This window comes from Chelonoidis abingdonii, chromosome 1 (assembly GCF_003597395.2).
Source record: "Chelonoidis abingdonii isolate Lonesome George chromosome 1, CheloAbing_2.0, whole genome shotgun sequence".
NCBI lineage: Eukaryota > Metazoa > Chordata > Testudines > Testudinidae > Chelonoidis > Chelonoidis abingdonii.
In genome coordinates, this window is record NC_133769.1 from 169,643,193 (window position 1) to 169,667,828 (window position 24,636).

The window sequence follows — 24,636 nt, forward strand, 5'->3', positions numbered from 1 at the left end:
CACTCTACACTCGTAAAGGATGTGGTTTACATGCAGCTCTCCCAGCGCTGCCGCTCCGACCACACTCACACTTCAAAGCGCTGCCGCGGCAGCGCTTTGAAATTCGAAGTGTAGCCATACCCTTAGTAAGGCATTTGGCCAGCTTCTTAAGAAAGGAATGTGCAAATTAAGTGCCCAATCAAGAAACACCTAACGAACGATCTTGGAAGGCTCCAATCCAGATAAGAAGTCTTCCTGGAGACATTCAAGATAGCATGTGGGTGCCTGTAAAAACTCAGTCATGCATGGACACGTGTCTGGCTCATGTGACTCCAAAACTCCATCTTGGAGCTGGATTTTGCATAAGAGAGAGGAGGGGGCCTCCACCCACAATAGAATGTCTCTTGAAGCCCTTGAGAGACCCCTCCATTTTGTCTTCAGCTGGCTCAAGAGACAGTCACTCCCCAAAGGATACCTGAAAGAAACTGGAACAAAGGACAGTAACTTTGGGGTGTGAGTGATTGCTGGATCCAAACTAGAAGGAGACTAGTCTGTAAAAGGAAGCTTACTGGAACACCTCTGAGGGTGAGGTTTTATCTGTATTCAATTTTCTCACTGTATTAGGCATAGGCTTGCAAGTTTTATTTTATTTTGCTTGGTAATTCACTTTGTTGTGTTTGTTACTACTAGGAACTACTTTCTGTATTTAATAAAATCACTTTTTACTTATTATTTAACCCAGAGTTGTATTAATATCTGGGGGGAGAGGGGCAAACAGCTGTGCATCTCTCTCTATCAGTGTTATAGAGGGCGAACAATGCAACGTAAAACGATTTGGGGTTTGGACCCCATTGGGAGTTGGGCATCTAAGTGTTAAAGACAGGACCATTCCTTAAACTGCTTTCTGTTAAGCTTGCAGTTTGTGGGACGTGGTTCAGACCTGGGTCTGTGTTTGTGGCCGGCAAGCGTGTCTGGCACAACCAGGCAGGGCTCTGGAGTCCCAAACTGGCAGGGAAAGTAGGGGCAGTAGTAGTCTTGGCATTCCCAAGGGGGTTTCTGTGATCCAACCCATCACAGAGGGAAATTAATGGAATGCCCTCCATGAATCAATCTGTTAAACTCTGTCTACCTTCAAATACGCCCGTGAGACCCACTTCTGTGGTGGGTAAGGGAAACTGTCAACTGATGATGGCTAGATAAATGGTCAGTAAGAACTTCTAATGGTTATCTTAGCTATTAATGTATTTTTAATTAAACAATTTGAAACCATCTGGCTGTGCGTACAGCTTGCTGTAAATTCTGAAGGAAGACAAGCATGCTATGATACATATATTGGTAACCCGCAGAATGTGCCTTAAAGTGGCTGTAGTGGCCCTGATGGTTGTAAAAGAATAATTACAGCAACACATGTTCTTGGAAAAATAACACTTTGCTTATTATAGAGCAGGAGTACGCAACCTATGGTTATGATTTTCAGTGGTACTCACACCGCCCAGGTCCTGGCCACCGGTCCGGGGGCTCCGCATTTTAATTTAATTTTAAATGAAGCTTCTTAAACATTTTTAAAATCTTATTTACTTTACATGCAGCAATAGTTTAGTTATATATTATAGACTTATAGAAAGATCTTCTAAAAATGTTAAAAAGTATTACTGGCACGTGGAACCTTAAATTAGAGTGAATAAATGAAGACTCCCACTTCTGAAAGGTTGTCCACCCTGGTTATAGAGCAACAAAATTTAAAAAGTTTCCAATTCATTTGAGAAGAGCAGTTAAAGAGAAAAATAAGTGTTCAGCACAGATTGGATGCCAGGAATTGATCTTTGAGAATTTACTGTATATCCACATAAAAAAAAAAAAAAGAGCAGCATGTCTGTCTTTGCTGCTAGACAAAAGCCAAAGGGCATAATAATCTGAAGAGCAGGCCTAGGACATAATGGATCATGACTTTTGTTAAAACTTCATTTATGATATTTCAAATTAAGTCAGAAAAAAAACCCTGATATGCTTCCAGCAACAAAAAAAAGGTGAAAAAGGGATTGTGAGATGGTTTCCAATTATTTTTTTCAGAGAAACTAGAAAATGTTTATGTTTATACTCTGAAAAATCATAACATGATCAGCTATAAACAAAAATAATTCCATCTCTGCACTCAGGTGACACAAAACATAATTATTTCCATATTTCTCTAGGAGCCAAATCTCAAGGTAATTTACTTACTGTTTACCTGAGCCAACTCCCATTGTTCTCAGAATAAGGGTAAAGTAAAGTAAAAATGAGTAAAAAGATCTCCGGATAAGGCATTCTATGAATTACACACATACCAGAATCCTCGTAGGTATCTGACAGCCCTAATTCAGGAAGGCAATTAAATAGATGCTTACCATGAAGCATGTGCATACATGCTGCCCTGAATAGTGCTGTTTTCCAAAATTTTAATTTGTTTAAACAAAAAATAAGATTTTTGTTCAAGAAGTTATTGGGGTTTTTCCCTCTGCAATTAGAATCTCACTCGCAATGTGCTCTCTTTAAAAGTGCTGATGCCAATGGAGCTTGACACAGGAGGTCAATTAACCAGTACCCATCAAGCTAGCTGTATCTATGTTGAAGCAACATACTAAAATGCTTACAATGCATATGTCTGTAATAGTTCTGAAGGGCACCTCACTGAAACCGGTTATATGGGCCAAAATTTTCAGATCTACGTGCCTAAAGTTAGGCTTCTAAATCCGTATTTGGTAACCTAAATATGTGGGCTGTTTTTTCATAGGTCCTTCAGCTCCTGCCAACTTCAATGGGATTTTTGGGTGGTCAGCAATCCTGAAAAATCCTAACACTTTTATTTAAGTTTCCAAGGTCCCAATCCTGTCACTTGTTCTACAGAGGTAGACGTCTGATCACATGCAAATCCCCATTCACTTCAGTAGGGTTCAGCATTGACACAGGAATTTGATGGCAGAGAGCCAGCTGCAGAATTTGGACCTAAATTTAGGTCTAAGGGGCCAAACTTCGGCAGGCTGGTTTGAAAATACTGTCTGTGTTTGAGCAATGAATTAAATATTGAACATATTTACCAGTACGAACACTGGAGATTTTATTGTTTATTACATTGCGTGCAACACCCTAAAACTTGAAGCATGCGCTAAGTCTAGGAAAGGGATACTTAAGTACTTGCAGACCAATTTGTCATAACACGCCCACTTTAAAAGGATGTGACCCCCAAAGGCACATCACCGTGTGTTACTCAATGAATTAAAAGACAATTCATGCCTAAAAGGCTTCAGACATTTCATTTCATAAGGAGATTAAACGGTAATGCAAGACAATAACTTTTACTCATCTATGTATTCAACATTCATGCTGTTACATGCTTTACTGTTACTTAAACACAATTAACTAAACCTGGGTGAATGCCAAGGACACTGAGTGCAGATTAACTGTTTACTACAGAGAAGTGAGGTTGTTAATCATAGGCAAGTCGCATTTTCTTAAAAAGTCAGCCTACTAACAATAGCAGCTATTTATTGAGGTCTATCTATGCTTGGCACCACGCAAAACACAACACACGTGGTCCCAGCTCAAAGGAATTTACAGTCTAAATTAGAATCCACCTGGAAAGTTTTTTGTTTTTTAAATAGAGAAATTAGATCACCAGGAAAGTATGGCACAAAAAGAGGTATGAAGATAAGAGTCAAGACAGAGAAGAGAGGCAATAAATCAGGTGGCTCAGGAAAAGCAGAGAAAGAGAAGGGGTCAGAAGGAAATGAACAAGGCATTGGTGGAGTTCAGAGTTGCCTTTAGATTTATGGTTGCGATCTGCAAGTATGCAGCAAAGAAATGGAAGTTGCAGCTAGGACAGCAGGTAAAGTTATCCAAGGATAGCGCATAAAAGGAAAAAGGGGAAGGGACCAAGGAGCAAACTCTAAGGATAACTAAGAAAAGAAGGGCACACTAAATGAAAGGTAGAAATGTGCAGGCATGTTAAAAACTTGATATTTACAACTAGGCATTTTTAATTGACTTTTTTTTTTTTTTAAAAAAAAGGGGGTGCTCTATCACAGGAAGTTTTGAAAATAAAAATCCTTAAAAAAAAATTTCTGACCCTTGATGTTTTGAAAGATCTTTTGAGCAGGGCCAATAGCAGCATAAAATATGCTCAAGTTAACCTCTTTTAAAGAGAGGATTAAGAGCTGTAAGCTTGATCAGAGCCTATAAGTACTTATATGGGGAGACGATTTGAGATATATAAATAAAATAAATAGTTGTCTATTACCTATAGCCATAGTGGACAACCCATCCTTTGAAGTGTCTTAAATCAAGACTGGGTGTCTTTCTAAAAGAGATGCTCTAGCTCAAGTAGATGTTAGAAGCTTGACTCAGGAACTGCTTGGTGAAACGCTATGGCTGTGTTATGCAGGAAGTCAAACTAGATCATAATGGCCCCTTGTGACCTTAAAAATCTATGAATCTCACCAACCTCTTTCTGTTCCTGCCACTATAAGTGTTTTGTAATGATAAATACTGATAATGAAGGCGTGACAAGACTGTGTTCACATATTAATCTACAGCCCAGTGTAAAGTCCATAAAGTGTTTAAACACAACTGTAACATTTTTTAAAGTGTTCTATTTAGTTGCCAGTTTTTTAAACAATCCTGTACGGTCACAATCCCCTCCTTCTTGTTCAGCGTATTCTTCTAAAAACTCGCTTCTTTCATTACGCCTCCCAGAACTCATCTACACAGATGTGTTGTTTCCATCTATTCCTGCACTTTAACTGTTATTCCACCTGTCATATCAGAATTGGACTCTAAGGTCCTCAGTGCAGAAACTCCATCTTAACATATTTGTAAAGTAGCACACAAATATAGTCAAACATTACGAATCTGAGAGTATGTGTTAGGCAGTAAACTTGTTCACTGAAAATGTAACAATATGGGGAGGGAACATCAGATTCAGTTAAAGTTCCTAATTCAGTCTATGATAATTCTCTTATAGCAGGACATGTAAGCAAGAATAATATACATTATAGGATGCACTGTGGTCTCCTGCCCCCACCCCGCCCAACGGATCTTAAAATTCACCCTAGATGCAATGGCCCATCAAAAATGATAAACTGTATTTATTTTACTCCAAGAGTCTCAATTAACCTAAATTATATAGTTTAGACAATCTTTGGAGTGCCAGTTACCTAATTAAGGTGAAACTATCTTTTTCTGATGGGTTGCAGCAAGTGCCTTTTAGTTTACTAGAAAGATAGAAAATATTTCTGGAGTGATGAGACAGCAGCTTCTCACCCTCACCTTCAAGGACCTAAATCATCTCACCTCTACCTGTGCATCTTCCTCTCATTTTGACACATTCAGCAGTAGGTATTTACAGGATCAGAGCCAACATTCATATTCACCTTCAAATTTAATTTCTCAGATGTAAAAGATTGATGAAATAATTTAACATACTGTGTCAATGTTTCAGTGAAAATAATTCCTTCAACTGAAATGAAAGGGATTAAGGACAGTAAGTGTACTATTGTTTTCACTATGGGGCCTCTAATGTTACACTGGTTAGCAGAAGAGGATTTTGAGGCAAGCAGTAGTTTTAGTCTGAGATTAGAGGAGAGAACTGTAATTTCTATAACATGGTACTATGAAGCAGAAGTATAGGCTAGTATTTTCAAAACAACTTAAGTAGTATGCAGCTTAGCACATGACAGCAGCACCTGCATCTTCTGCTGGTCACCCTAGATTTTATACTCTCTTGCCTAGAGATTAACAAGAACAAAAATTTATATTCCTTCTTGCTTGAAAATTTGGTCTTCGCCTACATTACTTTCCAAATTTAAGGTTTTGCTTAACACATGGAAGGATAAACTAGAAATGGAAACCACCAGGAAAGTGAAAAGCAGACAGGACTTTTTTTTATGGGATTTGGAGAAAAGGATCAAAATTCACAGTAATTTTAAGAAAATGAAAAAAATATTGGGTCATGGGTTTTGCACCTTCCACAGCAACACAATTTTAAAGACCAAAAGGAAAACAAAAAAAACTTCTCCTAATTTTCCCTTCAGCCCGCCCATAGTTCATTTTTCTTTCCGTGTATTTTTACCCACAGAAGCAGAACTAATGCACACAAATTTTAATTCTTGAAACTAATAACCATAAAGAAATTAAATGCAAAATCATCTTTATGGCATCTCTGGCAAAAAAAATTGTATCTATTCTATTTGCATTCTTTAAAACAGTACTTCTCTGTATGCATAAGACAGAATTCACAATCCTTCTAACCAGTAATACTTACTTGTCTCCAAAAAATTTTCTCCAGAATTCTGCAGCATCTGCTTTTGTGATACGGAAGTTGTCACCCTGGAATTGGCCATTAGGAAATATTCCTTTGATTTCCGCCAGCATGTGGCTGAAGATGAGGGACAGCTTTGTAAGGTTTCGCCTGCAATTATAAGAAAAATAAAGAGGGAAAATCTTAAAACTATTAATAGGTCTTTCAACTTGCTGTTTATATTATCGCCTGATAAAAGGGAAACAAAGAACTTCCAATTCAAGCCCCAGTAACTAAGTGACTAACACATTATATTTTTCATGTTTTAACATGTATTTGCAATGCAAGTATTCACGTACATTCCACTGATAATTTATACTTAGCTTTAAGCTACAACTTTCAACAACAGAATAGAATTTGATTCTGTTTAGCACCTGTTTGTGATAGTTCATGGGATCTCAAAGTTCTTTAATCAAAAGGTATCTTAGGATCGCCTACAAGCCCCATCCTTGAACAGTTTAATTGCTGAATATCAGACAGACAACTACTATGGATTTGGATAAACACTAAATACATTTTCATATGTGACGTACCACTTTTCAATCCAGTTTTCCAAAGGTGTAAGGACAGCGTTAACTGTCTACTCATCCCACTCATTCTGCCTGACACTTTTATTCTCTTTTTGCAGATACGTCCTATTTATTTAAAAGCAGCAAAGAATCCTGTGGCACCTTATAGACTAACAGACGTTTTGGAGCATGAGCTTTCTTGGGTGAATACCCACTTCATCAGATGCATGACAAGCATCTAACAAAGTGGGTATTCACCCACGAAAGCTCATGCTCCAAAACGTCTGTTAGTCTATAAGGTGCCACAGGATTCTTTGCTGCTTTCACAGATCCAGACTAACATGGCTAACCCTCTGATACTTGACGTCCTATTTCTTGTTTTCCTTAATATACCTCCTCTAGTATTAATGTTTCCTTCAAGTTTTCAGTGGCAAACAAAATCAAGACTGTTGCTACTAGTTCACTTCTGTAAATTTTCAGGTTTCACATCAGTTCATTAACAGCAGCAATTTAGTTTTGGTGAAAAAAAATCCCATTTAGTATAGTGAAAAGAACAATGCATCCTTCAAATCAGATCATCCATTCTTGTGAAAGAGTTTGTGAGAAGAGCCTTTGGGAAGAAAAATTCCCCCACGGCTTTCATTGTGGGGATATCATTTATCATCCTACAAAGATCGAGGGTTTTTAACTGTGGTAAAGGCCTCAGGGCCAGCCCACAAATGCAGCAGATCTCTGGATAAATTAATCTTTAAAATTAAGGGAAGAACCATTTTTAACTACAAGTTGTTACAAAGCCTCTCTTACAACTCTTTAGTGCCTGCAAACAATTAACCAATAACTATATAAAATAGCTTACTATGTGTAACCATTTGCAAATTGCTTCGTAGGCATTTTTTTTTTTTTTTTTTTAAGAGAAAAATTCAAAGTTTCTTAAGTTACAAAGTTACTTTTCTAGATACATGAGAAGTACAATTGATGAAGTTACCCATGACAAAATAAATATTTTTCAGAACAGGAAAAAAAATTTTCCCTGCTCACCTAACTCAAAAGTTGAATTGATTTTCAAAAGCCATCCCAAAAGGAAATGCAACTTAGGACTGAAATAAACATGGAAAATAGAAGAATACTGAAGAACTCATGAGCAATTGAAAATAGAGAGTTAGAATGGAAGCTGAACTGAAGCTTTTATTATAGGTTTTGCTATCAGGAAAGCTATGATAAGAAGAATTATAATAAAAAGTCTTTTTTAAAAAAGTGTAATTAATATACTGCCTTGCCTCGCCCCGAAAATGGCTGTGGGGTTAGTTCTTCTGTAGTCTTTAATTAATCCGGTAAAATCAGATGCCTATAATTAGGGTGTCCAACTGTTTCTTATTTTCTGGATTTGTTCCCCTCCATCTCCTCCACTCCCCAGTTCCTTTGTTCTTTAATGAGGCCCATATGTTCTTTATTTTTACTTCTCAGGACTCAGGCCTGAAACACAGTGCAAGCAACCACCATCTACAGTGACCTTTTCAAACACCAGGGTCCACCTCAGAGTAAATTATATTTTTAAATCACTTCCTCCTCCCACTTCCCATCTGCTCTCCACATCTGGAGGACTGATGTCCATATCATTACAGATTCAACCAGTTCGGGAACAGCTAAGTGGACAGAAAGTTTGACATGGTCAAACAGTGCACTGATTTCAATAGGAACAGTTGCGCTGAAAGTGAGGCAAGTGATAAAGTATCACGCTGAACACGGGCCAAGTATTAGTGTCTGTTCTATGATCAGGTAGCCATTTAATTATACAACAGTGGCTCTGCCCTGCAAACAACTCAGCCACAGAAAAACTGGGGAAGTAGTCAGAGGCATTATTTTCAAAGGAAAAAGTTTTTCTTTGGTTTAATTAAAAATATATTAAATGTCCATCTCTTATTTAGTGTTTTCATCAGTAGACCTCAAGTACTTTACAAGGGGAAGTAAGTATCATCTCCATTTTACATATGGGGGAAACTGAGGCATGGGGAGGAGAAGTGACTCTCTCAAAATCAAGCAGGCCAACGGGAGAGCCAGGAATAGAACTTGAGTCTCTTAAGTCTCTGTCCAAAGTCCTATCTACTAGACCATGCTGACCCTTATGCATTTTCTATCTGCTATCCACAATGAAACCTCCCAGAAACCTGAAGTTATTATTGGTAAGAGTTATGAAACTTCATATTTTTACTGAAATAGATTGGACATAATAAGTAACATGGATAAATAAAGTTGATGAGTTCTCAGTTTAAGTGGTATTTTAAAATATACTTACAGATCATTATTATTAATCAGTGGCTAAGTCACTGAGTTCCCATTTCATAAAATAAACTTTTGAAGCACAATTAGTGCAACAGGTACTTAATACATATTTTACAGAAGAATCTATAGTAGATAGCGGTAGCCCCAATGCACCACCGGAAATCACGATCGACTAGGAGAGTCTCCAGGATCGACCAGTCGATCCCGATCGACTGGTTGGTGATGACTGGCCTAAGATAAGGCAGGCTCCTTGTGTGCTCTCATCTCATGCTGCTCCTAGAAACAGCCAGCACACCCCCGCAGCGGGGGGGAAGGGGTCTCCGTGCACAGCTCCTGCCTGCAAGCACCGCCCCTGCAGTTCCTATTGGCCAGGACCAGGAACTGTGGCCAATGGAAGCTGTGGGGGTGGTGCCAGTAGAGAGAGGCAGCAGACGGAGCCACATGACCCCTCCCCCCAGGGCCACAGAGGAACATTGGCTCCTTCCAGGAGTGGCATGGGGCAGGAAGGGAGCCTGTCTAAGCCCCGCTGAGCTGTCTACTGGGAACCACCTGAGATAAGTGCCACCAGGTGGGAGCCCACACCCCAAACCTCCTCCCGGAGCCAGAACCCCGAACTGCCTCCTGCACCCTGAACCCTTGCCCCAGCCCAATGAAAGTGAGTGAGGGTGGGGGAGAGTGAGTAACAGAGGGAGGGGGATGGAGTGAGTGGGGAGGGGCTTTGGGGAAGGGGTGGGGTAGATCCTGGATTGCCCTTAAATTCAAAAAGTGATTTTAGGTGTAAAAAGGTTGGAGACCATTGGTTTAGGCCATGCTGATTAGGCCTCAACTGGAGTATCGTGTCCAGTTCTGGGTGCCTTATTTCATGAAAGATGTGGACAAATTGGAGAAAGTCTGAAAGGTGGGCGGGGAGAACAAAAACAATTAAAAGGTCTAGAAAAAACACAGCCATGCACTTCGTGAACACCCTTGGGGCCGTGGAGAGGCCGATAACCAGCCCGTGTCGGTCGTTGAACAGTGGGAATGCGGATTGCTTGACCTCACCTTTCCCCTATCTACTCGTAGTTCTTCTTCCTCTAGTTGTGGTATTCATAAGTTGTTGTTAATTGTTCTTATATATATATAGTTAGTTAGATTCACTTATAGTTCATAGTCATAGTTTTGTTAGTTAGTAATTGTAGTGGGTTCGGAAGAGTATGCCCGCGTTCCCCAAGCACCCGTGGCTGGAGCTCGTGCCTGCTCACCGGGTTTCAAGCAGTTGCTCGACCTGTGCCACGGCCAATGCCAACAGGAAGTCCCCACGATCCTGTTGAAGTGCCTCGGGGGAATCGCATTAATCTTCTAAGTGCTCAATTTGCAAGGCTTTTAAGGCCTAGAACTAAGAGGGAGCGGGACATTAGGTTAAGCAAGTCCTCATGGAACCGGCTGACGCTTCGCCTTCGGCATCGAAGCTCGAGCCAGGCCGGTGAGCAAAGGGACACCCGATGGCACCCGGGCACCGCCGGTACACTAAGGATTTTCCCGGGGCACCGACCACAGCCGGCACCGAAATCGAACCCCGCGGCGCCGCTCCTCTCCCCGAGGTCGAAGACGGTGAAGGCTCAGGATGGGCTCGACAGTGGCCCGTGTCGCAGCCAGGAGACTGCGCCTCGGTCGGACTGCCCGGGCACCAACATCTGCCGTGGCAACCACCATAACCGGCACCGTTCTATCCAGGCCCTGCGACGGCCGTCCGAGTCAGGCGCCTAAACAGCTCCCTTGCACCTGCCGTGGTAGAAGGTCACTTTGCCGTCTACCTCGGAGACGTTCTCTGCGGCAAAAGACTTGATGCGCCATGGACCGAGTCGGGCGACCGCCCTACCCCCGGCACGCTGGTGGCGGGACACCTTCCATGGCCAAGCCGGCCTGACTTAGACCGTCGTCTGTCCAGTGGTAAGCGGAACGGCACCGCTCTCGGTCATGATCCGTAAGACGCTCCAGGTCGGACGTCGTTTCACTTCGGCACCGCTCCTTTGTCCGGGCACCAATCCTCTCCCTGGGTCGAGCTCCCAGCGCAATCGTACGGGCACCGATCGATAACTCCACTCATGTACTCCTGGTACCGCCTCGGCTCCCGGCACCGACCCAGGGCACCGTTTCCTCCGGAGAGCAATCACACCGAGCAGAGACTCGAAGAGATCACGGGTCGAATCTCCCGGCACCGGCCCGGTCGCAGGTCCGGTCTCGCTTCTCGGTACCGCTCTGCGTACCGGCACGCTCCCACGGTCCCGGGGTGCGAGATCCTTTGGCACTGGCAGCTCCAGAGTTTTCTGCCCATGGCCGTCCTGGCAAGACGTCCGTATCCTCCAGGCGGACAAGCTATTATCGACGGGACGCTGTGATACGGAGGTGCCCACGGGGGTTTTTTCAGGACACACGTCCTCAGGACATAGGGCCTTAAACAGTGTCTTTTGGACACGCTGCATGTACCATCAAAGCCCAGGGCGCTCCCTAGTCCAGACCTGCTCCTGCTGCCTCAGAACATCGGGCACCAGAGGCCACTATTTCCGCCCCCCCCCCCCCGCCGCGGCGGAGTCGGAAGAGCATGCGGCCCATCCTCCGGATTCCCGGACAGCTGGAGCAGGAACCACCCAGGAGCAAAGGACTATCCAGGACCTCTCATTTCCAGGGTATCATCCTCTCTCCCCGAGGAGGCTGTGGCGGGGACCTACTCAGGGCCTTCCACGATAGACCTCAGGGAGCATCGGGAGTCTCCTTCGTAGGTGGCACTCAATATCAACCTCTCTCAGTGGAGGAAGTCCCGGAAGTTGAGGACCCTGTAGTGAGCATTCCTGACGCGCGGATGCCCACCGAAGTGGCACTGCCATTTATTAAAACTATCCAGGCCGCTGCCGACACTTCTCTGGCAAAATCTCCAGCTCCATTCTACCGACGGCAAAGGGAGTTGAAGAAAGTACATGGTACCCTCTCGAGGTATGAGTACTTGTATGTACATCCTTCCCTCTTCAATTGGTGGTCAGTCGGCAATGAGAGGGGAGTGCCATGGCCAACAGTTACCCACCCCAAAGTCCAAGGAAGGCTAGTGGAATGGACCGTAACTATGGCGTAAAGTATACTCAGCGGGGGCCCTCCCAGCTCCGAGTGGCCAACAGAGGCTCTACTGAGCCAGTATAACTATAATACCATTGAAAGAGGTGGGGTAGATTCACCGAAGTGCTAACCCCCAGGACTCACGCGCAGGAATTTTTAAATGCGTCCTGGAGGAAAGGCAAAAAAAGTGCCAGGACCTCTCCTCCAGGCTCCCTGGACGCGCTTAACTCGGCAGCCCAGGACCTTGGCCTCAGGCAATCATCCCCATGAGGCTATCTCCCTGGCTGCCAGGTTTCTAACTCCTCCCGAGTTCAGTACACTAATCCAAGGACTTACCCTTCGAGGGAAGAGTTTGTTCTCGATAAGACGATCCCAGGTTGCAGAGCCTGAAGGACAATAGAGGTCATCATGCGATCGTTGGGCATGCACACCCAAGTGACCCAACAGACCTTTCAGACCCCAAACCTAGCCGCCGTACTTTCCGCCTACGGAACAAGACAGGAACTCAGTACGGAGGTGTGGGCAGAGTGACCAGTAGCGCCAATCCGGCCCTAAGGGGGCCAGAACCAAGGGCCCTAAGGCACACCACAGGGCCTAAGGGCCAACTTTGAAGGTGTGCCCGAAGGACGGCGTACGCAAGTCTCAAAGCAGAATCCTTTCCCTCCCCTTTTCCAACAGTCTTTCCTACTTCCTCCGGCGTGGTCCCAACTGACTTCCGGACTTGGTTCCTGCCGCACCGGTGAAGCAAGGTTACCACCATCCAATATTTTCATACCGCCTCGCCCCCCATCTCTGGTCCCATCTCGCAGGACCCCTCTCAAGAGCAAAGTCCTCTATAACAAGAGGTGCAGTCTTCTCACTCGGCCCCAGAGCCATAGAAGGAGGTACCGCTAGAAGAGAGGGAGGGGTTTTTACTCCCCGCTATTTTCTGGTTCCACTGATCCAAGGAAGCCTCAGACCTAATTTACGACCTGCGAGGGGCTCACAAATGGGATGCTCAAAGTTGAAATTTCGCATGGTCTCACTGGGAATATTAATCCACCGTCCTATGGATCTGGGGACTGGTACGCCGCCCTCGGACATGAAAGGACGCGTACTTCCGATTGCCATCTTTCCGCTGCACAGGAAGTAACCTTCGCTTTATGATCAACGACTAACGCTTACCAGTTCACCCAGTCCTTCCCTTCGTCCTCTCCACGGCCCCAAGGGTGTTCACAAGAAGTAGTCAAATGCGTGATTTTTCTAGACCTTTAATTGTTTTTGTTCTCATCCCGCCCACATTACAGACTTTCTCCAAATTTGTCCACATCTTACATGAAATAAGGCACCCAGAACATGGACACGATACTCCAGTTGAGGCTAATCAGCATGGCTAAACAATGGCCCACCTTTTACACCTAAAATCACTTTTTTTGAATTTTAAGGGCAGAAGGAACTGAAGGGTGGCCGGGTCGGCTGGGGTATATATTCGGCGCCATAGCGGCGCCACTCCAGGGGGTGCCCAGCCGACCCGCCGAGTGTTGCTGGGGTAAAAGTTTCTCCGACGAACGTGCACGCGGCGCGCACACCTGACTGGAATGGATATGAGCAATCACTCGAAGAAGAACATGATCTATGAGGGAAGATCGAAAAAATTGGGTTTGTTTAGTCTGGAGAAGAAAAGACTGAGGCCGTGTGTGATAAATGAAAGGGAGGGAGCTCATTCTTATGAACACCCAGCCAGCAGCTATAAAAATCCCTCTTAGTAGCTGTTCTCTAATTGCTCTACCTGTAAAGGGTTAAAAAGTCTCACTGCTATGCATAGGTAAAAGGAATTGGGTAGGCACCTGGCCAAAAGAGCCAGTGGGAAGGCTAGAACTTTTTAAAATTCAAACAAAGACTCCTCTTTTGTCTGTCTGTTGTTCTCGGGGAGAGGCAGACAGGGAGCAAGCTTGGGCCAGGTATGAAAAATTATCAGTATCATACCTAGAAACTGCTCATTTAAAACTCCAGATATGTAAATCAATCAGGAAATGTCCAGGAAGACGTGATTAGGTTTATCCCTTTTATTTAGTTATGGCTTGTGGATTCCTCTGTGCTAAGCCCAGGTGCTTTTGTTTTGCTTGTAACCTGTTTTGCTTGTTACCACAAGAGAGCTGTTCTTGATGCTTAATCCTTGTAATTTTTTTTTTTTAAATCTAGCAAAAGCCTAAAGCCCAGATGTATTTTCTTTTTTTTTTTTGTTTATTAATAAAATTTACCTTTTTAAAGAAGAGAATTGGATTTTTGTGTCCTAACATGTTTGTGCATATGTTTAATTAGCTGGTGGCAACAGCTAATTTCCTTTGTTTTTATTCTCAGCTCTTCCCCGGAGGAGGGGTGAAAGGGCTTGAGGGTACCCCACAGGAAGGAATTCTCAAGTGCACCTTCCTGGGTTTGCACTTGTGGGGTGGCAGCATCTACCAATCCAAGGTCAGAGAAAAGCTGTAACCGTGGGAGTTTAATACAAGCCAGGAGTGACCAGTATTAATTTTTAGAGTCCTTGCAGGTCCCCACCTTCTGCACTCAAAGTGCTAGAGTGGGGAATCAGCCTTGACAGGGGGACATAACAGTTTTCAAGTGCATAAAAGGTTGTTACAAGAAGGAGGGAGAAGGACAAGGATAGGACAAGAAGCAATGGGCTTAAATTGCAGCAAGTTCAGTTTAGGTTGAACAATTAGGGAAAACTTAGTAATTGTCCGGGTAGTTAGGTAATAGAATAAATTGTCTAGGGACGTTGTGAAGTATCCATCACTGGAGGTTTTTAAGAACAGGTTGGACAAACACCTGTCAGGGATGGTCTAGAGAATACTTAGTCCAGCCTTGAATGCAGGGAACCAGACCGGAAGACCTCGAGGTCCCTGCTGATCCTACAATTCTATGATTCTAAATAAAAACTTGTGATCAGGGTATTGGAATGAGAGAGAAAACAGTAACATTAGCAGGTAAAATTGTCTAACACATCATATGAAAGAAAGCAATACATTGTCACCATCACTGCATGATAAAGGACTAGTAATCTTATACCAAAATTAGAGTGATGTTTCTATGGACCTAAACGCAACAGAGGTTGTAATTCACTTTAAAGATGTTTCCGTTAATAACTTTTCAGGTTATAACACATTTCCCCCAAAGTGACAGCACCATAAAGGTTATAAATGTAAGATGTCTCATTTAAAATCTGGTATGAATTCCCTTATATTAAAAAAAGGCAAACTAATCTCGTTCTTGTTTACACAGATAAATGCAAACCAACGTCAATTCCCTTCTAATAATTTAACCAACTTGAATAATGAAGGAAAAACAAACCTGAAATACTACATAAGAAATGTGTACCAATTAAGGAACAATCTTGGGGCGGCTCTAAATCATGCTCAGCTGCACAGTCCCCCTAATAGGCTCTACTACAGCAGGGGATTGCCAGAGTGTGGCAGAACTTCAGCCATTACTTCACCACTGTGCTCCAATATGCCCCCTATGTTGTGGCCAGAAGGAAAGAGGCACCACAAAGCCAAGTTTGCAGATTCTACATCATCTGGGGATTCCTCTATGCTAGGGGAACAGCTGAATAAGATGGCTTTCTGCCTGCCTTATACCACCAATGCAGCCCTCAGCAGATGGATCAGGTGGCCAGAATCTTGCCTATGGTGTTTATATTTGAAGGATAAGAAGCTGAAACTGAGATGGGGTGTAATGTGTTGTCTAAGGGTGGTGCATGGAAGTAGGACTTTAGCGCTTCTTGTTTTCTTCTCAGGGGGTGCAATTCACCTTGGTTTGGAAAATCTGTTACCACTCTCGTCCCTCCACAGAGGAGCTACATTTAGGATCTCCCTGTGGAGTTGCTCTACCGAAGTGGCTGCGCACTCCCTGAATGCTGGCTGCACACTCCCGTGACAGCCAAGAAGCCACACTGGTATAGTACTAAGTGCAGACCAGAAAAGAGGCTTCAAACCACATTTATGTGGCTCCAGAAGTAACTGGCTTGCAGGCTCTACAGCTATTTAAGCATACAGGCACCCTGGTACTGGCTTGGAGGTGTTAACTCCCTCTCTTGAACTGTCCCACACTCCACTTGTATAGCGCCTAAATATCCCTGCTTTTGAGTGCAGTAAGTTTCACTCTGTATGCGAATGTCTTTTCTTCTTTCAGGAACTGAAGTTGTGGTGATGGCTAGAAAACTGAACTGTCATCTTATAAACAGAGCACAGTTCATTATAATACATGACCGCAGTTCCCCTGCAATAATTAGGGCTAATAAACCATAGTGTAAGGAAGGTAATCTAGTGGCTAGGGGACTAAACAGATTCCAAAGACCAGTTTTCATTTCCCACCTCAGCCACCAATGTCCTGTATGACACTGAGCAAATCACTTTTTTTAATACATCCCTACCTCACAGGAGTGAGGTGAAGAGTTCTATTAATGACTGTGAGGTGCTCAAATGCTAAGGGCCCAAATATTGAACTATTTTAATAATGAACTGGTGTAGAAGATAACATTTGGGTTTTTAAGTTCTCTATAGATCCAGACAGCCCTTCTTTCCAAAGTCCCAAATTCATATAGGAATCCCATATTGTACTTCACAGAAGGCATGGTGCAAGTGAGTACATGACAGTATGCCTATTCTACAGGCACTACACTGGCACAGCTGCTGCACTCCACCCACACTGCTGTAGCCCTGCAGCATACACTTACGACAGCGACAGAGGGTTCCCATCACTCCAGTAAAACCATCCCCTGGAGAGACAGTAGCAAGGTCAATGGAAGAATTCTTCTTTTGACCTAGCTGTGTCTACACTGGGGGTGAAGTTGACCTAACTACATTGCACGGGGTATGACATTTCTCACAGCGCTCCATGACGTTGCCAGGTGAAGCTAAGGGCATGGCTACACTTACATTTTTGCTGCGCTGGTAGTTACAGCTGTGGTCGTACAGCTGTGTAGGGCCAGCGCTGCAGTGTGTCCACACTGACAGCGACCAGCGCTGCAGTGTGGCCACATTTGCAGCGCTGTGGGGAGTGGTGCATTGTGGGCAGCTATCCCAGCGTTCAAGTGGCTGCAACATCTTTCACAGACGGGTGTGGGGTGGAGTGTGACAGGAGCTTGCGGGAGACAGAGTGTGGATTTTGGAGCAGACACTGTACAGCTCCCTGCCTTGCAAGTTCAAAGAGAGGTGTGGGTGGAGTGTGACAGGGAGCGTTGGGGGAGAAGAGAGAGTGGATTTTTGGAGCGGACACTGTGTGACAGCTCCTGCCTTGCAAATTCTGGCCATTTCCCCACCCTCTCTCAATCACTCTTAAATGTAAAAGGCTTCAGACCAATACGCAGTTCTCTGAGACTCCCTCCCACCCGCACGCTGCTGCTGTTTGTCTCCTCAAGCAAACAGCTGTGAACATTCCAAAGCCTCGGCTCGCTCGCTCGCTGCAGCAAAGAGCAGCTGTGTTTGTTTTTTAGATAAGTAGCTCCGGGGAGTACCTTCCGGTTTGTTGTATACAGGAATTGTGGGATACCTCCTAATACCCTGGAGGCCAATAACAGCGCTGGTGAGTGTCCACACCTGATGAGCAGCGCTGCATCAGCAGCGCTGGATTCGCTACACCCGTAGCGGACCAGGTGTACAGCCAGCGCTGCAGGAACGGAGTTGCAGCGCTGGCTGAGCTCTGTAAGTGTGGACACCTGCTAAGTTGCAGCGCTGTAACCCCCTCACCAGCGCTGCAACTTGCAAGTGTAGCCAAGCTCTCAGTTTTAGGTGTAGACCAAGTAATCCATGGCAGAATAGAGGAAGCCATGATGCAGGAAGAGATCAGATCCTTTTTTCTGGATTGCCATATTGAAATCAGAAGAACAAATTTCAGTCATCTTATATCAGAAAACAGTTACTCTGTGGTAATACTTAGGAATATCTTGCCACTAATTAACTGTATATAGACTGCATTTTATAGGCCCCATGACTCACTCTTCCCCCATATCCATCTGCCACCTGCCCAAAACCTACTGTAGGTTCAAGTACTCCTCTGCTGGGTCAGCCTGATCTCCAATGCATAGGCAATTAGACTTTTCCATTCCCTGTTCAGGCTGAGTTTCCACAGCTCACCTGAACCCACTCAGTATCTTCAACTTCTACGCAGAGATAGAGTCCTAAAGCATTGACACAGAGTCAATGAGCATTCTGGAAACATGTTTCGACAAAAACCCTGTATGCTGCAATAAAAGCTGTATTTTGTTCACACTGAACATATACAAGTCTACCTCGATATAACGCTGTCCTTGGCAGCCAAAAAAATCTTACCACGTTATAGGTGAAACCGCGTTATATCGAGCTTGCTTTGATCCCCCGGAGTACGTAGCCCCCCCCCCGGAGCACTGCTTTACCGCGTTATATCCAAATTCATGTTATACTGGGTGGCGTTATATCGAGGTAGCGGTATAGGTATCTAATAGATAATCTATGGAGGGTCAAATTTTCAGTTGGTAGCGTTCCAGCACAGTCAAGGGATATGCACGATGGTCAATGGAGCTCTGCTGACTTGCACCAACTGAGGATCTTCTCCAGAGACTATACTTTTTTTCCATTTCTAACTGTAAGAGTATATAAATGTTCAAAGCAATTAGCCTACATTATGAAGAACTGCTCGTCAGAAGCAGTTTTCTAAAACAAAGCCATCTGAGATACATACACTTCAGCTCAGAAGGAATTTTCACCACTCTATTATAATCATCTGAAAATGGGGCTTAAGAAAATGTTATGGTATGTCAACTGTAATAGCTAGAGTGGCGCTAGCAAGTAATAAAGATTTTTAAAGAGAAGTTCTACCCCTCAGTCTCTATAAAATAGGAAATTTAAGCATGCTTGGTATGGAACAACATTAAAAACTTGGCTGTGCCAACACTTCATGCTGCACACGAAAGCAAATTTTATTTTATGGGAGGTGGTGCAGTCTGGCTGACACAGCAGTAGACTTGGAGTTGGAAGACCTGGGTTCCATTCCTGGTCCTGCCACTGATGTGCTGTATGTTTGATAAACTAGTACACTTTTGTGCCTCTGTTTCCCAGTCTCTGAAATGGGAATAATGATAAACACTCTGAGATCTACAAATCAAAAAGCCCCAGAGAATACACTCATCATCATAGTCATTAGATAGGACCATTATGTACCTAAATATACAAAGCGAAACAGAGGTCCCCATGTCTTCCTCCATCATTGTAATCACTGAATGACCCATAAAATAAATCAGACAGTTTTTATTACAAAGACACATTAATAAACTGTACTTAAATGTATGCAAATAAACTGAAACAATGCACATCTGCTGCCTATTATTTTCTTTAGAGTCCATTCTATGCAGACAGCTTTTATTGTATGCGACCAGTTACCTCTTGATTAAAGTAACTGCTCTGCTTCTCGTATTGCAATAAATGTCTATATAGTCCTAGAAATCTCTAACCATGTGCACGAGAAGTCAGATTCTCTAAGAGGTATAACATGAATGACAGACTGTTTAATTGTGCAGTTACATCATGCTGAAAATTAGATTAATATGAGGTTGCTTCCTTTGATGCATTTAATAAATGATTTTTTATCTTTGCACAAGAGTACATATTTGTTAGGCAGCAATCTGCAACAGTAAGTTATGTGATCACTCATGCTGCCAGGTTTTCAAGTTCAAAAAATGCAACACAATCCCTCTTTCATAAGGAAAGCACCAGAGTGAAGTCTATTAGATATAAAGACATTTTAGATCAAGACTAAATCAGCAAACACTCTCTTGTAAATCATGTCTAAAACAAAAGTAGTTCAATTTACTATTACAGAAGAAATAAGCCACTGTATGATATTTTTATTTGGAATATACACATATACTAAGAAAACTCTGTTAACTTGGAAACCTGCAAGTCATAAGTGTTTATGAATTTAGAAGCAAGTTTGGAGAACATTCATAAGATGAAGTGATGGTTTTTTTAAACTCTAAAATATAAAAAGCAAGCTGATAAAGCTTTAAAATCCAAAGCACACACAAAGTTCATTTTCCCATGATCAGTTATATTTAAAATAAACATTTCAAATCCACGTGTTCCGGATACAGTAAGACTCACAGGATATTGCACTCAGCAACAGTAAGGGCGGGAGGATGGTCTTGGGGTTAGGGAACAGGCCTAGGAGTCAAAAAGGCTCGGGTTCTCTCTCCCTGGCTCCATCCCTGTGTGACCATGTTTGTCACTTAGCCTTTGTTCCTCAGTTTCCCAATCTGTAAAGAGGAGATAACACTTCCTTATCTCGCAAAATCATTGAGAGACTTAAGCTTGAAAGCTTATCTTTCACCAACAGAAGCTGGTCAAATAAAAGATATTACTTCACCCACCTTTTCTCTCTTCATTAATATAGTATTTTTAGATGTTCCATTACCATGGTAGTTAGAACCACAGACATGCCAATAAAATTAACTGTGCCTCTTCTATAAATGCTGAGTATCTCTTCCTTCCCCTTCAACCCAAATTAACATATTTCTTCAATACCTGACAGCTTTCCTCCTGCAAAGAATGAAATACGGTCTCCTTCTGACATGAGTGCCAGGCTGTCAATCATCAACTGCCAATGCTGTAAGAAATGCCATGATCAGGACTGCACTGGAGTTTATCCATAAATTACCTAGGACGAATGTCAGAAGACATACATAATGGGGCTGCCAACGTCTGTGATACCAGCCAGTAACATTTCACTTTCTGCAACCTGCTGCCACTCTGGTCTCAGCCTCATTCCTTTCTCCAACACCCCTAGAACTTTCTTCTTGTCTTATAGACAGAAAACGGGTGTGTGTGGGGGGACAACAGGGGACAAAACCAAAAGTGGACCAGTGTCCCATTCCATGTAACTGTAGATTGGTTGCGTGGGATACAACCATCTAATGTTAACAAATTATCCCTATTTAATGCATTGAGGGAAGTAAAAACAACTGAAGATTGTTGCCAGTATGCCCCGTGAGAGAAAATTGTTTCTAGCCTCTGGGGGTCAGTTCAACTCTGAGATATGTGTAGAAATCACTTTTAAAAGCACGGGAAAGGAGGGAGCATGGTCCGGTGTCTGAAATATGGGTCTGAGAGTCAGAATAATTGGGGCGCTAATTCCTAGTTCCGCCAAAACAGTATGGGAAAGTCACAAACTCTCTCTGCCTCAGTTTATACACCTGTAAAGTGCAAATGAGAATACCTCCTTACCTCGGGTACTGTGAGGTTTAACAAATAAATACACTGAGCACTGTGTAAATGTAAACTGTATTGTGTCATCTCATATATGCATAACCAGTCATTTATACACAAGTAATTACCATTTTTTTCATGAATCCTGGAAAAGTTGAGTTTGCCAATAACAGGAAAGAACTTACTCATACATTTATCCTCTGAGTAAATGCTTAGCCAGTCCTTTTCTGCCAAACGCTGAGTGAGCATCAGACAATCTCAGTGCCTGAAGAACTGGAAGTTTCCTAAGGGGGCGGGGGATTGCTGAAACAAAAGAAGTTGCTCACCAGTGTTACCTCACACCTTCATTCTTCCCCTCATAATTTAAAAATCACTTTAAAGCCTCCCCTATTGGTGTTCCTTCCCTTTTCTTGTTTCTATAGGAGGAATGATGAAAAGAGAAACCCAAAAAGAAAGAAACTAGGTAGGAAAAGAATGAAAATCCTTGCCATTGGAAACTCTTATACCACAAGTACTACTTCTAGAATACTGCTTCTTTCCTTAGCAGCTCTTCCCCTCTCTGCTCTTCTTCAGTTAGAAACTGCTGTGGTATGTAACTGCCTAGTTCCCAATCAGGTCTTTTATTAGTGGACTATATTTGGGGTGGCTAAAAAGCAGCCACTCCATACCCAAAATAAGCTGACCTTTGTTAACAATAAGCACTAAAGGTTCTCCTGAAGTCTGAGGCTGTGCAGACCACAAGCCCAAAAGCTGGTTACCCAGAGAGTAAACATTACACAGCTCCCCCAGTACAAAAATTGAGGTTGTTGAGGCAATGCCTAATATACTTATGTGAATAGGTCTCATTGCCACTATACCACAAGACTATCCATGGGATGAAAAATATGTAATCACTATTCTCACAAAGAAAGAACCGTAACCAAAGTTAAACTGAGCCCTTACAAAATAGAATAGCTAATTCAGAGGAATTGGATTTTTAAAATGAGATCAGTTTTGTGCTATTATCCAAAAACATCAATCATGTTCCCACAAGTGGCCATAAACTCAGTAAGCTTATACAGAGATCAGCATCAACTAACAAAAAAATCTAGAGAGCACTACCCATGAAAATAAATGTGAAGTGTTGACTAAAATTGATTTTGTGGGCAGACTTCATAGCTCATGTACTAGGTAATGCATATGGACTCTTTCACCTTTAAGTCTCCAGTTTAAATCCAGCCCATAAAACGTGTCACACCTATCTGATGTTCTATGTGATACGGGTTAGCAGCCTTAGTTCGGCGTAATGGTAAGCATCCACATCAATAAAACCTGATTAGTCTTCAAACCCATATCAATAGCGTAAAGAAGACAAACACTGAATGTCTACGGAAACCAAAGTGTGTGCTCATCTCTCAGGTCACACTGAGAAACAATGATGGAGTAAGGTGGGGAAAACAAACAATGCCATGACGTGTTGTAGCTTTAATGTGTGTATACATACATATATACATACACACACACACACACACCCTCCATTCCCTATATAGCTGAAGAGATACCAGACACAGTCATGCTGAACAAGTCCCAAAGACTTACTTTAGTACACGTAGTAAGTCAGTATGTTAGGTAAGTAACACTTTACAAAGACAACAGTTGATGATCAGCCAAAATTAACATCTTAGTTAAAATGGGAGAAGAGAGCCAAACTCAAATCCACTAATTCATACCTACTAAATAAATGGTTTAATATTTACAAATCTAAATAAATACTCTGTGAACAGTTAATCTCATTACATTATCAGTAACAAACTAAGCACTAACATATTTATTGATTTTACCACAGTAGCTTTTAATTGAGCTATTAAATTGTCTACAGAAAAAACATGATTTAATGTAACTAAAGCTGATTGTCTAGAAGCAAAGCATGGTGGATGTTAATTTGTCTAGTTCTATTCACCCATCAACCATTATTACACCCTTCTACTCATGAATAGTTGCTTAGAATCACTCTTTCTGCTCCTTTGGCACTTCTCTAGACAGCCTTTAAAATGAATACTAAGATTTGAATGCATTAATTTAATATTGATTTATGTTATAGGCCAAATGATGTATCTATAAACATTTCTGAAGTTTGTCTGAAGTGCCTGAAAATTAGGATAGGTGCTTTCTATTTATATATTAATTGAAATAAATAAATATGTAGAGATGTGACAATTATGCTGTTTTCAGTGGGCTTTAAATATGTTTATTTACAATTATGACCAACAAAAAAAGATGATTTCCCTAACATGCTCTCAGCTCACAAGAGAGTTGTACTTCACTAAACACAATATAAAACCTTTCAAACAGCATTGCTGAAGTGAATTATGTTGACGTGGCAGAGACGACATCTGCCTATGTGTTTTTAAATTAAGTGCCTCGCCCAATGGTGCCCTGATCTTGACTGGGGTGCTATAAATAATACATGCTACCAATATATTATAGTCAGGGCTGGCAGAACCAGTTGCTTATAATTTTGTCAGATTAGCTGCTCAAAAATGTTACAGACCAAGTGTCTCCCTTAGTAAATTTTTGGGGCAAAATTTGAACCACAATGGTTAAGTCATTTCCAAGAATGCAGCAAAGGTAAAGGAGCTCACCGAGGACCTTGCTGGACCATTAATGCTGATTTTCAGTAAGTCTTGGAGCACAAGGAAGTTTCAGAAGACTGAAAGAAAGCTAATGTTGTGCCAATTTGGAAAAAGGGTAAACAGGATGACCCAAGCAATTATAGAACCATCAGCCTGAAATGGGTCACAGGCAAGATAATGGAGCAGCTGATATGGGACTTGATAAATAATTAACTAAAGGAGGGTCATGTAATTAAAGCAAATCAACATGGGTTTATGGAAACTAGATTCTGTCAAATTAACTTGATTTTTTTTTTATAATAGTAATAGCATTCATATAATATACTTAGACTTCTGCTAGATGTTTTGACTTGGTGCTAAAAGCTAGACCGACATAAAATTAACATGGCACACATGAAATGGATTAAAAACTGGTCAACTGATCGTGTAAACGGGGAACAGTCACTGATGAGGTCTGTTTCCAGAGGGGTCCCACAGGGAGCAGTTTTTAGTCTATACTATTTTAACTTTATCAATGACTTGGAAGAAAAAATCACTGATAAAGTTCACAAATGACACAAAAATTGGGGGAGTGATGAATAATAGAGAACCGGTCACTGATTTGGAGTGATCTAAATCACTTGGTA

The 24,636-nt window shown here is 42.4% G+C and overlaps 1 protein-coding gene across 7 annotated transcripts in view; it reads right to left on the minus strand.

Moving 5' to 3' along the window:
• CBLB (Cbl proto-oncogene B) overlaps positions 1-24,636 on the minus strand; it is a 226,022-nt gene that overhangs the window by 112,222 nt on the left and 89,164 nt on the right. For 6 of the 7 annotated variants that reach the window (XM_075072562.1, XM_075072555.1, XM_075072552.1 and 3 more), the window contains exon 4: positions 6,275-6,421. In XM_075072562.1, coding sequence (XP_074928663.1) covers positions 6,275-6,421 — 147 coding nt within the window. Of the gene's footprint in view, positions 1-6,274; positions 6,422-20,297; positions 20,379-24,636 lie in introns of those variants that run through there. The other variant, XM_032765815.2, reaches the window with a different exon arrangement.